The sequence below is a fragment of the Triticum dicoccoides genome, chromosome 6B, assembly GCF_002162155.2.
Source record: "Triticum dicoccoides isolate Atlit2015 ecotype Zavitan chromosome 6B, WEW_v2.0, whole genome shotgun sequence".
Taxonomy (NCBI): domain Eukaryota; kingdom Viridiplantae; phylum Streptophyta; class Magnoliopsida; order Poales; family Poaceae; genus Triticum; species Triticum dicoccoides.
This window is the reverse complement of record NC_041391.1, coordinates 714,384,344-714,398,114: the sequence shown is the minus strand read 5'-3', so window position 1 is coordinate 714,398,114 and position 13,771 is coordinate 714,384,344. Positions and strand designations below refer to the sequence as shown.

Here is a 13,771-nt window from a genome sequence, read left to right as displayed (position 1 = left end):
ACCTCCATGATACTGCGCCTCAGGGTGGACGGGGCGAGCGGTCTTTTGGGCCCGCTCGTGGACCGAAGTGAACCGGACCGAAATAGCCCGGACCGACAGAAAAACTGACCGGTCCGGTCCGTGAAAAGGAGACCGAAAATTGCTCGGTCCGGTCCTGCCTTGGCTCGGTCCGGCTCGGTCGGACCGAAGGCGACGCGCTTCTTCCGCCCAGCCGCCGGCGACGCCCTGCTGTGGCGCCGGTGAGTTCCCCTCCGGCACTGCCGCGCCCCTCCTCCATCCAGTTTTCCTTTCCTTTCATTCTGTCGAACAGAAAACAAGAAAGAACGAAAGAGGCGGGGTTCGATCCGATAATCATGGCATTATCCCACGAGTAGCTCCACGTCCAAATTAATCCACTAATCAAGGAAGGCCCGCAGAGACAAAAATTGTGGGCTCATGCACGCGCTACACTACTTGCATGTACTCCGTAATAGGGAACATCCTGTGCGAGGATGGCGCGCGTTTAGATCGGGCACGGCTATTACCCAAGGAATAAAGAGAACGAAAACTGAAAAACCGCACCCCAGTTGCGCGTCCTGTGCGGCATGCCGTTTAATTAGATCGGGCACCCCCCATGCGTGATGCGTGCATGCCGTTTACATCGGCACGTCCCGTGCGTGCAGGTCGACAATGGCTAAAGCTAGCAGTTCATGAATAACAGCCGCGCTGCACAGCGCACACCTTGCCGCCGGCGCTCGCACACCTTGGAGCAACCATGCACGTCGCACACATCGCCGCCGCACCCGAGCAGGTCGCCGCCGGTGGCCGTTGGTCGGTCCGCTCGGTCCGGCCCGGGCTTCGTCGTCGCCGGTCCGGTCCCCAAAATCAGGACCGTGATGCAGCTCGGTCCGGTCCGGCCCGGACCGCCGGCGGCCGGTCCAAACGACGGCTCGGACCGGGACCGGACCGGCCCGGACCGTGTCCACCCTGAGATGCTGCCATGTTTGGCGTTGATGAAGCAAGGCAAGCCGCGAAGCAACACCAATCAAGATCGGATCTTGCCCGGCTGATCAGCACAGAGGGTGATGACCAAATTGGAGTGATTGGTGTATGGGGAACAAGTGGCAGTGTTGGGCACAGCTCCATCATCTCGGAGGCCTATGAGAATCCAAATATCAAACTTAGGTTTCCATGCCGAGCGTGGGTCAGGGTGGAGCGGCCTTTCCATCCAAACGAATTTGTCCAGAGTATAATGGAACAGTTTCGAGCAACTGCCGTAGGTGTGGTTGATTTTCCGTTGGAACTAGAGGCGGAGAAGGCGAGGCATGAGTTTGCTCATGAGTACAGTCGATATGTCAACAAGAAGAGGTATCCGATCGTTCTTACCGGATTATCCACCATTGAAGAATGGCATCGAATCAAAACTTGTTTGCTGGAAAACAAACTGGGGAGCCGCATCGTAGTATCTACGGAGCATGTTGAAGTTGCAAGCTTATGCCCAGGCCAGCAAAGTATTGTATCAGAGCTCAAGCAATTGTCTGCTGAACAAACCATCTATGCTTTCTACCGGCAGGTACTACTTCAGTTTTAAACACATGTTTTCAATTTTCAATAGGACCACCCAAAATATGAACCATTATATCAGTTAGATTTAGTATATAGTGGCAAAGGGTAATCACTATGGAGCGTCTCGTGGGTAGGCTCAAATTAATTTGTGTGTTTGGACAAGGCGGGGAAGGGGGAATTCCTGGTCCAAGCCCTCCTCTGTTCCCCTAGGTGTGGAACGGAACCAGCTCTCGGGACTGCCCTGATGGTCCTAACTGGATACATTCTCAGCCTCCCTGGATTCCTCATCAACCTGCTGATACAGATGTTCTCTGCCCAGGTCCCTGGACGAGGTAATGCCTGTTCAGTGGAGAGGCATTAGTGGGCATGCAGGAGCTGCCCAGAAAATGGGTGTAAATATGGATATTCCATCTGACAATAAATGTTATGTTGCTATGCTTTGATAAAAGTGTCAACGCAACGTTTTTTGCATTTGTTTGACAATCAATTGTCCATGCTGTTCATATCATGCTGAGGGCTAAGGTTTTCAATAACTTTATGTTCTCTTGTAGTAATAGTGAACTTTGATGTAATTCATGAATAATTTGGGCTCGTGTTCTTTTTCACCTTTTAAACTTCTAGACTACTTTAATTATTTCTGGCGAAGTCAAGTTAGCTTGTATACATACCATTCAAGCTTTATGTACTATTTCTGGATCGTTGTCACATTAATATTCCTGTATAGCAAGAGACATGCTTGAGCTGACCCGTCAGTATTATTTTGAGTATTCATCATTACATTTTTATCTTACTCTTGTTTGCTTTTGTTCAGAGTTCTCATGGCGTTACATATCCATCAAAGCCAGCATCGTCTAGCTCAAACTTACCCAACATCGCTGAGAATGAGATACAAGAAGACCAATCCAATGATGATGTTGATGGAAATATGACAGTGCAAAAGAGGTTCACACGCACCTACACAATGGCAGGTGTTCTGGAGGAATTTCAGCTTATTGGGCGAGAGAAAGAAAAATCTGATATTATTGCACTAATTGTGGAACAAGCTAGCACCCATCAATTTGAGGTGATAGTAGTATGGGGAATGGGTGGTCTTGGAAAAACAACTCTGATAAAAAATGTTTTCCAGAGCAAAGATGTCTCTCGCATGTTTGAGAAATATGCTTTTGTCACGGTCTTGCGACCTTTCAAGCTTGAGGGACTCCTTAGGAGCTTGGCATTGCAACTAGATGCAAACAAGGGATCCATGGACTTTGTAGGTGACACCCAAAAAAACATTGCCTTGATGGGAGTTGCAGACTTGATTGAAGTGTTGGGCAGACGTTCAGAAGGAAAGAGTTGTTTGATTGTTCTTGATGACCTCTCATCTATTGCAGAATGGGATAAAATATTGCCATGTTTACATGCAATAAAAAATCTGGTCATTGTGATCACCACAAGGCGAGAGGATATTGCTAAGTATTGTTGCAAAAAATCAGAGTGCATACGCTTGCTCAACGGTCTTGAAGAGAAGGATGCAAGTCACCTGTTCACAAAAAAGGTAACGAATAGTACTCTTTATATTATTCACCTTATCTGCTAACAAAATAATATATTGTCTCTTTTTATCTCAGTTCAGTTTTTAGTTTTGAATGGTCATTTCAAATTAGGGCATGTACAATGGTGCTATCTTAGGAGTGTCACGTAGGATAAATGATGAGGTGGAGGAAGGAGAACTCATAAGAAAAGTCTTATCTTATCTTATTTAAGAGAAGACAAGAGATGATCTCTTAGCACAATATGTCTCACCGCATTTTTAGGAATGGCTAGTTATTGAAGATAAGGCTAAGAGATGACCCATTGTAGACAAATTTGTTTGTCGTCTCTAAATTACATGCAAGACTTAAGATAAGACTGTCTTATCAACCATTGTAGATGCCCTTAGTATCTTGTAAGCACATAATGACCAACTATCTTTATAAAAGATACTTCAAAGTGGGTTGCAAAAGCATAATATTAGGCCACCATGACTCGTGTTGTAGACTCATCATTTACAAATGATATAGTTTCAGCAGTTTTAGCAATTAAACCAAAAAACTGATTACATCACACATTGCTTGGGTTAGGACAGGTTAGTATTAGCAACAAGCCAACAATATTCCATGAACTCACCACTTTCGATATAAAATTATACGCGATTCGCTTTTTTTGAGCAATCAGCAGGAGCTCTGCATTTCCATTAAGTAGAATAAGGAATGACCAGTTTATATGAAAAACTAGCTGGAAACCGATACATCAACAACACACGCACACCAGCCCTGAGGCCGTGCACAAGCCGAGCAGATGGCTCCGTCAGTGTGTGACGGAGCCAACTTCTCCAACATGGCAACGGTTTCCAAAGCCATCAATTCTACTTCCACACTCGCCCCTGGCCACACATCAGTGGAGTCAACTACTCCATCACCTCAGTGGCAAAAGCTGACACCTTACAACAGTGTGATGGTCTTTCGAGCCACCGCGTGCAGCAACCACCTCATCCCTGAGCCGCCGCTCCGGCTTTCACGAGTGCACAAACAAGCCCCCAAGCAAGCCGAGGCAGGCCTAGCTAGATCTGAAGCTGCTGCTCCAGAATAGAGCCACATGATCAGCATGGCCGCTGCCAGCCATGGACTTGGACGGCGCATTTTTTTTGTCAAACCGTGGACGTGGTGAATCACTTTTTTTTTCCAATTCATGTTTGTGAGGATTTTTTTTGTCTCACATTGTCAATTGCTTTTACGAAGGGGAGCCTTGGTGTAGTGGTAAAGCCGTTGCCTTGTGACCATGAGGTCATGGGTTCGAGTCCTCGAAGCAGCCTCTTGCAAAAATGTAGGGAAAGACTGCGTACTATAGACCCAAATAGGTCGGACCTTGCTCAAGCAGGAGCTACGTTCACCAGGCTGCCCTTTTTTTGACAATTCCTTTAACATGAGATGAAAATTGTGATAAATCCAGTACATTTTCAAAAGCATTTGTTCTGAATTTTTTCATTTAAAAAATTGTTCGGTTGGTGTATTAACCAATTTATGAGCCTGGAGGTTGTGACAAACAATTGCATCCCAATTCGTAGTTTGGTAGATCAATACTATTACTGTGAATAACTGATTTTACCACCAGATTGCACTCATTTTTTGGACGTGATTAATCTTTCTACTAGTTACTTAATGTGGTTCATCTTGAGATTTGAGTGGTTCTTTGGAAATGTTGATTAATCTAGAGTTTTAGAAGCAATATTTAATCGCGAACTTAAGTTTTGCTCGAGATTAATGTTGCTACCCGTTACTAAATGTGGTTCATCTTCAGACATGAGTAATATTGTGGAAATGTTTGAGTCTATAATTTTGCAAGCAATACTTAATCATGAAAAAATAGATAATTTAGTCAATGTTTGGGAGGAACATACCAGTGCTGATTCCCACGTTTAATATATTAAACTGTACACTTAACGGGTATTTAAATGTTAATGATCATTAGCAGCGCCGTACCAGTGGTGATGTGACCTAGTGCACGTGATGCCTACAGTGCTTGTATATGGACCCTGCTGTGCCGATGGTGGGTCCGTGAACTATGCGAATTACAAGATGCATGTCCATTTAGTATACACTGCACCAAATACAGAGTTCAGATATTGACACGATTATGATCTCAATGCGACTGAGCGGCTGTGATAACAAAGCTACCTGTGTACTCGCCACCCAAACTGGGGGAAGGGTAGCTATATTATAAGTAAACTAGGAAAAGTGGTTTGGATGCACCTAATTCGTTTATAGTTAGAAGACTAATTATATTTTCTACAATTGCAGGTATTTAAGAATAAAACTACAGATTTGGCTGAGCAACATCCTGCATTGGTTGAACCAGCAAAACTAATCCTGAAGAAGTGCAAGGGACTTCCCCTTGCGATAGTCACCATAGGTGGCTTCTTGGCTGATCAACCAACAAAAACTGCTGCAGAGTGGAGAAAACTGAATGAGCATATCAGTGTTGAGCTGGAGATGAATCCAAAGTTTGAGGTCATAAAAACAGTTCTCATGAAAAGTTATGATGGCCTACCCTATTATCTAAAGTCTTGTTTCTTGTACATGTCCATCTTCCCTGAAGACCGCAATGTTAGCCGGAGACGTTTGGCTTATCGATGGATCGCTGAAGGTTATGCGCTAGACAAGGTCACAGCAGATAGATACTTCATGGAACTCATAGAGAGAAGCATGATATTACCAACTCAGCAATCAGTTTGCAGCATACAAGGATTCGACTCCTGCCAGCTGCACGATCTGATTCGTGATATCAGCATTGCAGAGTCAATGGAGGAAAATCTTGTTTTCAGGTTGGAGGAAGGCTACAGCTTGAACACCCATGGCGCAGTGCGTCACCTTGCCATAAGCAGCAACTGGGAGGGAAATGAGCATGAGTTGGAGAGCACCGTGGAGCTGTCCCGTATACGGTCATTGACAGTGTTTGGTAAGTGGAAGGCATTTTACATTTCTGATAAGATGAGGTTTCTCCGGGTGCTGGACCTGGAAGGAACATATGGATTAAGAAGTCATCACCTTGAGCACATTGGGGAGCTTCTTCATCTGAGATACCTCTCTCTACGTGGGTGTGCGCACATCTTTTGCCTCTCAGATTCGGTGGGTAATCTGAAACAACTTGAGACACTAGACATCAAAGGGACGGGTATAGCTCTGTTGCCCAGAACCACCATGAAGCTTAGTAAGCTATGTTATCTCCATGCTGGTATAGGTATAGGGGATAATGAGAACGATTGTTTTTCAAAGTGTCAAGAAATTTGGGAAAGGCAATGTAGGTTATGTGTAGCATGCTGCTCACTTGAGATTTCAAGCATGGGTGGTTTTGGTGGCATGTGTGAGGCTTGCACTATTAGTTGCTGCATATTTTACCCTAATATCATTAGGGGCATAGCTCCTTCTGGTGTTAAGGTGTCAAAAGGGACCAGGAAATTGAAGGCCCTGCGTACACTGCGGTATGTTCACCTTGCTTGGGGAAATGCCATTATAAAAGAGATAAAAGATCTCACCGGCCTGCAGAAGCTAGGAGTGGTCGGTATCAACAAGAAAAATGGTCCGGGTTTCTGTTCGGCCATTTCCAATCTCAGCCGTCTTGAATCGTTGTCAGTGCGGACAGGTGATAGCCTAAATGGCTGTTTGGATGGCATATCCACAGCTCCGGAAAACCTGCAGAGCCTCAAGCTATGCGGCAGCCTGGAAAAATTGCCGGAATGGATCAAGGGGCTCCAGAATCTCGTAAAGCTCAAGTTAGAACTCAGCAAGCTATCAGGGAACCTTGAAACCATGCAAGTCCTTGGGAACCTACCAAACCTATCCATTCTGGGTTTGTGTGATCGTGGTCTTCAGATCGATGTACTTCAGTTCCAGACTAGCCTTTTCAGAAGGCTCATGGTGCTTGATCTTTTCTGCACATGGATGAAAATTAAATTAGTGGAGTTTCGGGAAGAATCAGTGCCCAATCTTGAGTTGCTGACCCTTAGCCTTAGAGATACTGAAGTTGCCTTCTCTGGGCTAGAACTTCTCCAAAACATCAAGGAAGTACAGCTTAGTTTTCATTATATCGGGTATACACCCAAATCATCAAAAAATGGGGTAGACGAAAGAATGAGTAAAGGAGCGTATGAACATATTAAACAAGAAGAAAAGAGAAGAAAACCCGTGCAAGATAAACTCAGGCAGGAGTTGCAAAACCAGCTTGATAGGAATAAGAACCGGCCCATCTTGAAGGTGCAATGAGCTCAGAAACCTGAGGCTACTTCTGTCCAAAATATCCTGGCTGAGTGGCTGCCATGCCATGCCATTGGAAAATCTATCTTCTATCCACTCTTATTTTTATATCTTGCATTCTTTGTTATGTTGTAACAATGGGTTAAATAAAGCCCACGCGTCACCGACACTGTTGTTCTATGGCTGTTAGAGGCGGGTTTTCCCTTTTCTACTTTTAGGCTCTCTTTGATTTGCTGAAGAATGAATGGCCACTGCAATATATCCTACTCTGTAATTGTATGTTCCGGCGATGTGTGCACAATGCATGGCTGGGCTGCTTAATAAGGCTGTGGTGATATCTTTACGATAATTGTAAACTGTTTGGATTAGATGCAGGAAATTCGTCAGTACTCTGTACTGTGATTAGTATCATCTGCCGTGCGTGTTATCCTTTTCTTTTACCCTTGGTGATCACGCCATTTATGCTTTGGGGCTCTACTTTGATTTGGTGAAGAATAAAGTCAGCCCTGCATTATAAGGTGCTCTGTATCTGTATGTTCCGGCTGGCGATTTGTGGCTGCTCTAATAATGTGGTTGTAAGCTGTCTGAAACTTTGGATTAGATGCAGAAACCTTGTCAGTATTTTGCAACGATCATACTGTATGTGATTGTTTGTTTGCAATCATTTTCTTCTGTCCTTGGTGGTCATGCCAGTCGCTCGGTTCTTTTTCTGCTTTGGGTATCTTTTTGATTTGCTGAAAGAATGTAGTACTCCCTCCGTTACTAAATATAAATCTTTTTAGAGATTTCACCGTGGACGACGTACGGAGCAAAATGAGTGAATCCGCATGTAGTCCGCATTGGAATATCTAAAAAGATATTATTTAGGAACGGAGGGAATATGAGGCACTGTAACTGTATGTTCTGGCAATGCGTATACACCATTGGTTGGGCTGTTTAACAAGTGCTTGGTGATATCTTAAGCAATTGTAAACTGTATGGATTAGGTGCCGAAAAGTCGTCAGTACTCTATACTATGTTATACTACTATCATCTTTGATGCTTGTAATCCTTTTCTTTTGCCCTTGGTGATCATGTCATTTCGGCCTTTGGGGCTCTGTTTTGATTTGGTGAAGGCGCAATATAAGATGCTCTGAATTTTTATGTTCCGGCACCGGCCGGGGATGCGCACGCCATCGCTGGGCTGCTCTAATAAGGTGGCGGTAATACCTTTGGTAATTCTAAACTGTATGGATTTGATGCAGAAACCTCGTCAGTTGCAATCCTTTTTTTTTTCTGTCCTTGGTGTCAGTGTCGGTCGCCCGGCTTTGTCTTTCCCCTGTCAGCAGAATGAAATGAATGATGTAACCATATATGATCTAGGTAGTCATGTGCAGCTTAGAGAAGAAGGAAGAACCTCATCTGCGCATGACATGGCGGGCATGAAAACCGAGGAACGCATGTCTCCAAGGGTCTGGCTATCTACCTCCAAATCATGTGTAGCATAATTCAACTCATGGGGCTTAAGCTGTCGTGAGGCATACGAAACAACTCTTCCCTCCTGCATAAGCACTGCTCCAAGTCCTCGACGAGAAGCGTCACAATATACTTTATAATCCTTGCGCTGATCTGGCAGAATCAACACTGGTGATGTAACCAAACGTTTCTTCAACTCCTGGAAACTGGCCTCATATTCCTCAGTCCAATTGAACTTGGTGTCCTTCTTCAACAGCTCCGTCATGGGCTTCGCAATCTTCGAGAAATTCTCAATGAACCTCCGGTAGTATCCTGCGAGTCCAAGAAAACTCCGGATCTCTCCAACTGTCGTTGGGGCTTCCCAATTTGTCACAGTGACAACTTTGGTGGGGTCTACTGCTATTCCTTCTCCGGATATAACATGTCCAAGAAACCCAACTTCCTTCAACCAGAATTCACACTTGCTGAACTTGGCATACAACTGATGTTCTCTGAGCTTCCCAAGTACCAAACGCAAATGCTCCTATGCTCCTCTTCATTCTTCGAGTAGACCAAAATATTATCAATGAACACCACGACCAACTTATCCAGTAACTCCATAAACACCTTGTTCATCATGTTCATGAAATAGGCAGGTGCGTTAGTCAGACCAAATGACATAACGGTGTACTCATACAACCCGTACCTGGTGGTAAAAGCTGTCTTTGGTATATCCTACTCTCGAATCTTCAGCTGGTGGTATCCTGATCGCAGATCGATCTTGGAAAATACCTTAGCTCCTTGCAACTGGTCAAACAGATCATTGATTATCGGCAGTGGGTACTTGTTCTTGATTGTCACTTCATTCAGTCCTCGATAATCAACAACCATCATCAATGATCCATCCTTCTTCTCCACTAGAAGCACTGGTGATCCCCAAGGTGAAGAACTTGGGTGAATATACCCTTTATCCAGTAGCTCCTTTATCTGCTTCTTAATTTCCTCCAAATCTTTTGCGGGCATCCTGTAAGCTCTCTTAGATATTGGCCCTGTGCCTGACAAAAGCTCTATAAAAAACTCAATGTCTCTGTCCGGTGGCATGCCTGGCAATTCTTCTGGAAATACATCAGGGAAATCCTTCATCATTGGTACTTCCTCCTGTACAACTCCTGATAAGGAATTTACATGAGTCCGCTTCAGCTCGTGCCGGGATACATAGTTGATCCTTCTTCCTTCTGGGGTGATAAGCAAAATTGACTTTCTTGCGCAATCGATGTTTCCTCCATACATCGATAGCCAATCCATACCCAGAATCACATCCAAACCTTGTGACTCCAAAATGATTGAATCCGAGGGGAAAACATGCCTACCTATGGTTAATGGCACTCGAAAACATCCTTGACTGGCCATATACTCCGCTCCTGGTGAGCTTACTAACATAGGTGTTCCAAGAACTTTGGTGGGCAGTTTATACTTATCCATAAATCCCCTTGATATGTATGAATGCGATGCACCGGTATCAAAAAGAACGATTGCAGTAAATGACTTAACCAAAAACTTACCTATTACTGCATCTGGCTGGGCTTCAACCTCCTCCACGTTAACGTGGTTCACCTGTCCCCTGTTGAAAGGGTTCGGCTTCTTCCCAGAGCTTCCATTTCCATTTCCATTCTTAGCTTCAGGACATTCATTGGCATAATGTCTAGTCTTCTGACACTTGTAGCAAGTGACATGGCTTAGATCCTTCTTGGCTAGGATTGATGGATTGGTACGGTTCTCTGCGTTGCTTCCTCCATTCCCATTACCATTCTTGGGACCACTATGGTTGTGTGAGCTCCCTCCTCCATGGGTATGCTGGAAAGGTCCTCCCGAGTTCGGGGTAAAACGAGGCTTCCGCTGAGCTCCAGAATTGTACTTCCCTTGTCCATACTTCCTCTTGCGGTTGTCAATCTATTGCTGCTTTCCTTCAATCATGAGCGCTCTATCTACCAACTCCTGGTAATTGTTGAAGGTTGCTACCATCAACTGCATGCTCAGCTCATCATTTAGTCCTTCCAGAAACTTCTCCTGCTTGGCTGCATCCGTAGCAACGTCATCTGGGGCATAACGTGCTAACTTACTAAAATCATCCACATACTGGCCAACTGTACGTCCTCCTTGGCGCAAGTTGCGAAACTCACGCTTCTTCATGGCCATAGCTCCTGCTGAAACATGAGCAGTACGGAAAGCCTGCTGAAACTGGTCCCATGTGACAGTGTCGATGGGATAGGTGGCTGTGAAATTCTCCCACCATGATGATGCGGGTCAATCAATCTGATGTGCGGCAAAATGCACCTTCTCCGCATCTGTGCATCCTGCAGTGGTCAACTCCCTTCCCATCTCGCGGAGCCAATCATCTGCAACTATCGGCTCGGTGCTACTAGAGAACACCGGCGGATTCAGCCTCAAGAAACGAGCTAAGTGATCAACAGGTGGTGGTGGTGGTGGGTTGTTGTTGTTGTTGTTGTTGTTCCCCTGATTCTGATTCTGGACTAGTATCTGCATCAATGCATTCTGCTGCTGGATCAATTGAGTGAGCTTAGTGGGAAAGCAAATCCATTGTCACGTCTCGGAGGCATCTGAGGGTTTAGAAAAGATGAGAATATAGAATAAAATGAGGTCTATAGAGAAAAACACTACCCATATGCTCACCAGACAAATGCAATCAATATCACTTCAATCAATTCAAACAAGGGCACACAACGGTCTAACTATCGTTACAAAAGTGCTCGGACTATACTCTGTACATGGAGGAATACTACTACCGATGGTGGTCGACTTGAAAAATTGATCGGTCGAAGACTCCATGATGTCTGCTCCTGCTTCATCAACAAAGTCATCATCGCTATCGTCTAGGTCCGAGTCGGTGTCGTCGATGATGATGTAGTTCTCCGGGCAAGTGCAATCATCGTCTTCCCTTCCAGTCGCGGGGAATCCCATGAATACCTTCAGCTTCTTCTTCAGATCATCATTCTTCTCCACGATTGTCGTCATTTCCTCCTTATATCCATCGCGTGTAGACTTAAGTTCTTCCTCCAGTTCCATGATCTTGGTCAATGCCTTCTTCAGATCTATCATGCCTGCGCACATCTGGTTCTCCTGGCAACGAATGTGCTGGTTTAGCTCCTGGATGAAAGCTGCAATTGATCTATCCTTCCCGGTACTGATAATCTCCCATTGCTCATCTCGGCGCCCACAAATCTGGAAGATAGTATCCTTGAGATCCTTGTGGTAAACTTCTCCAATGCGTCCCATGGTGATGTGGGTTGCCATGCTCTTTCCTAGACTCCAGGTTGGTGCATCAAAGGAAAACTCTATGGGCTCAGTGACTGGCATGAACGTCCTTCCTGGGGCTTGGACTTGAATCATCCAACGCTCCTCTTCGGGTAAAGTGGCGATGTAGGTCCCGGTGAAGCTTGGCACTCCGATGTTCAGGTATCCAGTGACTTTCTCCAAGTGGCGTCCAAAGGGTGTATCTTCATCCGGTTGCGTGAACTTGTTCCTTGCATTCGCCATCCTAAAAGAGTAGAAAAGGAGAGGAGTCCGAAATGAGAAGAGAGTAGTGATCTAGGGCTTTAGCTTAGTGGTCGTGTCATACAGTCAGCGTGGGCTCTTATACCATCTTGTAGCGATCAGACCTCAAACAGTCCGATCTTTGTGCATCAGTGTCATCCCTGGATCGGTAATGCTGACACGCACAATACTTGAAGAATTTATAACAGAGTAGCAATCACACACTTATTACATCGAATGTCTCACAAGAGAACTTATTACAATAAATATGGCTTAAGGCCATCTAATAAATATAACAGCAGAAGGCTTGGAAGATAAGCGAGTCCTTCAACTCCAACGGCATCACCGAGTATAAGACCACGACCTAAGGAACCTTACTCGTCGTCTGAAAAGTCTGCAACGTGAATGTTGCAGCCCGAAAACGGGTCAGCAAATGGAATATGCTGGCAATGTAACACATAGAGAGTAGTGAACAGAATAATGCTATCACTACATGCATATATGGCTGGTGGAAAGCTCTATGGTTACAGTTTTGCATAAAGCCAATTTTCCCCTACAACAAAGGAATAAATTTTATTTAACTATCATGGTGATTGTTAAACACTAAGAAGGTTCACCCAACTCAATCCCAATTAAGCATCATCATTAAAACCCAACAAATTAAATTAAAGTAACATGATGAGATTCACATGATAATCCAGGTACTAGATACTCAAAACGTCCATAACCGGGGACACGACTAACCATGATTACTTTATACACTCTGCAGAGGTTTGCACACTTTTCCCCACAAGACTCGATTTCCTCCGGTGGAATTCTCGCACTACAAGGTGTTTGAGAAACGGATGACCGAGACATAGTCTTTCAGAAGCGTTTGCACCTTACGATGGGTAGACAGTTACACCTACTTTCCCATAGTAGCTTGCGACTACACACGGAAGTTTTTAGCATGAATAATCTCATGATCTCTTTGAGCCTGGGTGGCGGTCCATAGGAGAATCACACGATACCCCGGGATTTCCAAAAATACAGGCAACACTAGGTTCCCCAGGTGCCTCAGTCCACCCAGATGTGAATTTAACTTGCCACCTTAAGTAAACCATTAATTTAAACAATCTCACATCTGTCATGGATATACTCACCCAATCCACGTCTACTAGCATAGCATAGCGATATAAGCAAACGTAGAAGTATTCCCAAGGGTTTGATAATAAAACAGGTAATAGGTTCTAAATCATCTACTTCGCAAAACCCACATATTAATCAGATCCTAATCATGCAATTGTTTGAGGATTGATATTAAGGATAGTATAACCGCACCTAATCCCTGCCCTCACAGCGATTTGCGTTTTTGGCCGTCCATTTTTGTGATCTGGACGTTCTTGGCCGTTCGATCTGGTGTCTAAAGCCATCTATCCCGCATCTGTTAAACAGTGGCCCAGCTGTCCTAATGGGCTGCTACTCTGGAG

General features: G+C 44.8%; 1 protein-coding gene across 1 annotated transcript; it reads left to right on the top strand.

The window, feature by feature from the left end:
* Window positions 1–754: 754 nt before the first annotated feature.
* On the top strand, window positions 755–7,327 carry LOC119321621 (disease resistance protein Pik-2-like). Its single transcript, XM_037595223.1, has 5 exons — window positions 755–806; window positions 972–1,552; window positions 1,709–1,864; window positions 2,357–3,082; window positions 5,364–7,327. Exons 1-5 carry the CDS (start codon window positions 755–757, stop codon window positions 7,323–7,325), a joined length of 3,477 nt encoding a protein of 1,158 aa, XP_037451120.1. The 3' UTR covers window positions 7,326–7,327.
* Window positions 7,328–13,771: the final 6,444 nt, after the last annotated feature.

What these genes read in the sequence shown, in the direction of transcription:
- LOC119321621 (XM_037595223.1), top strand. Translation starts at nt 755, where the DNA reads ATGCACGTCGCACACATCGCCGCCGCACCCGAGCAGGTCGCCGCCGGT. An exon ending in GCAGGTCGCCGCCGGTGGCC is followed by an intron (nt 807 to 971) that starts GTTGGTCGGTCC and finishes GTCCACCCTGAG; the next exon opens with ATGCTGCCATGTTTGGCGTT. An exon ending in TACAGATGTTCTCTGCCCAG is followed by an intron (nt 1,865 to 2,356) that starts GTCCCTGGACGA and finishes GCTTTTGTTCAG; the next exon opens with AGTTCTCATGGCGTTACATA.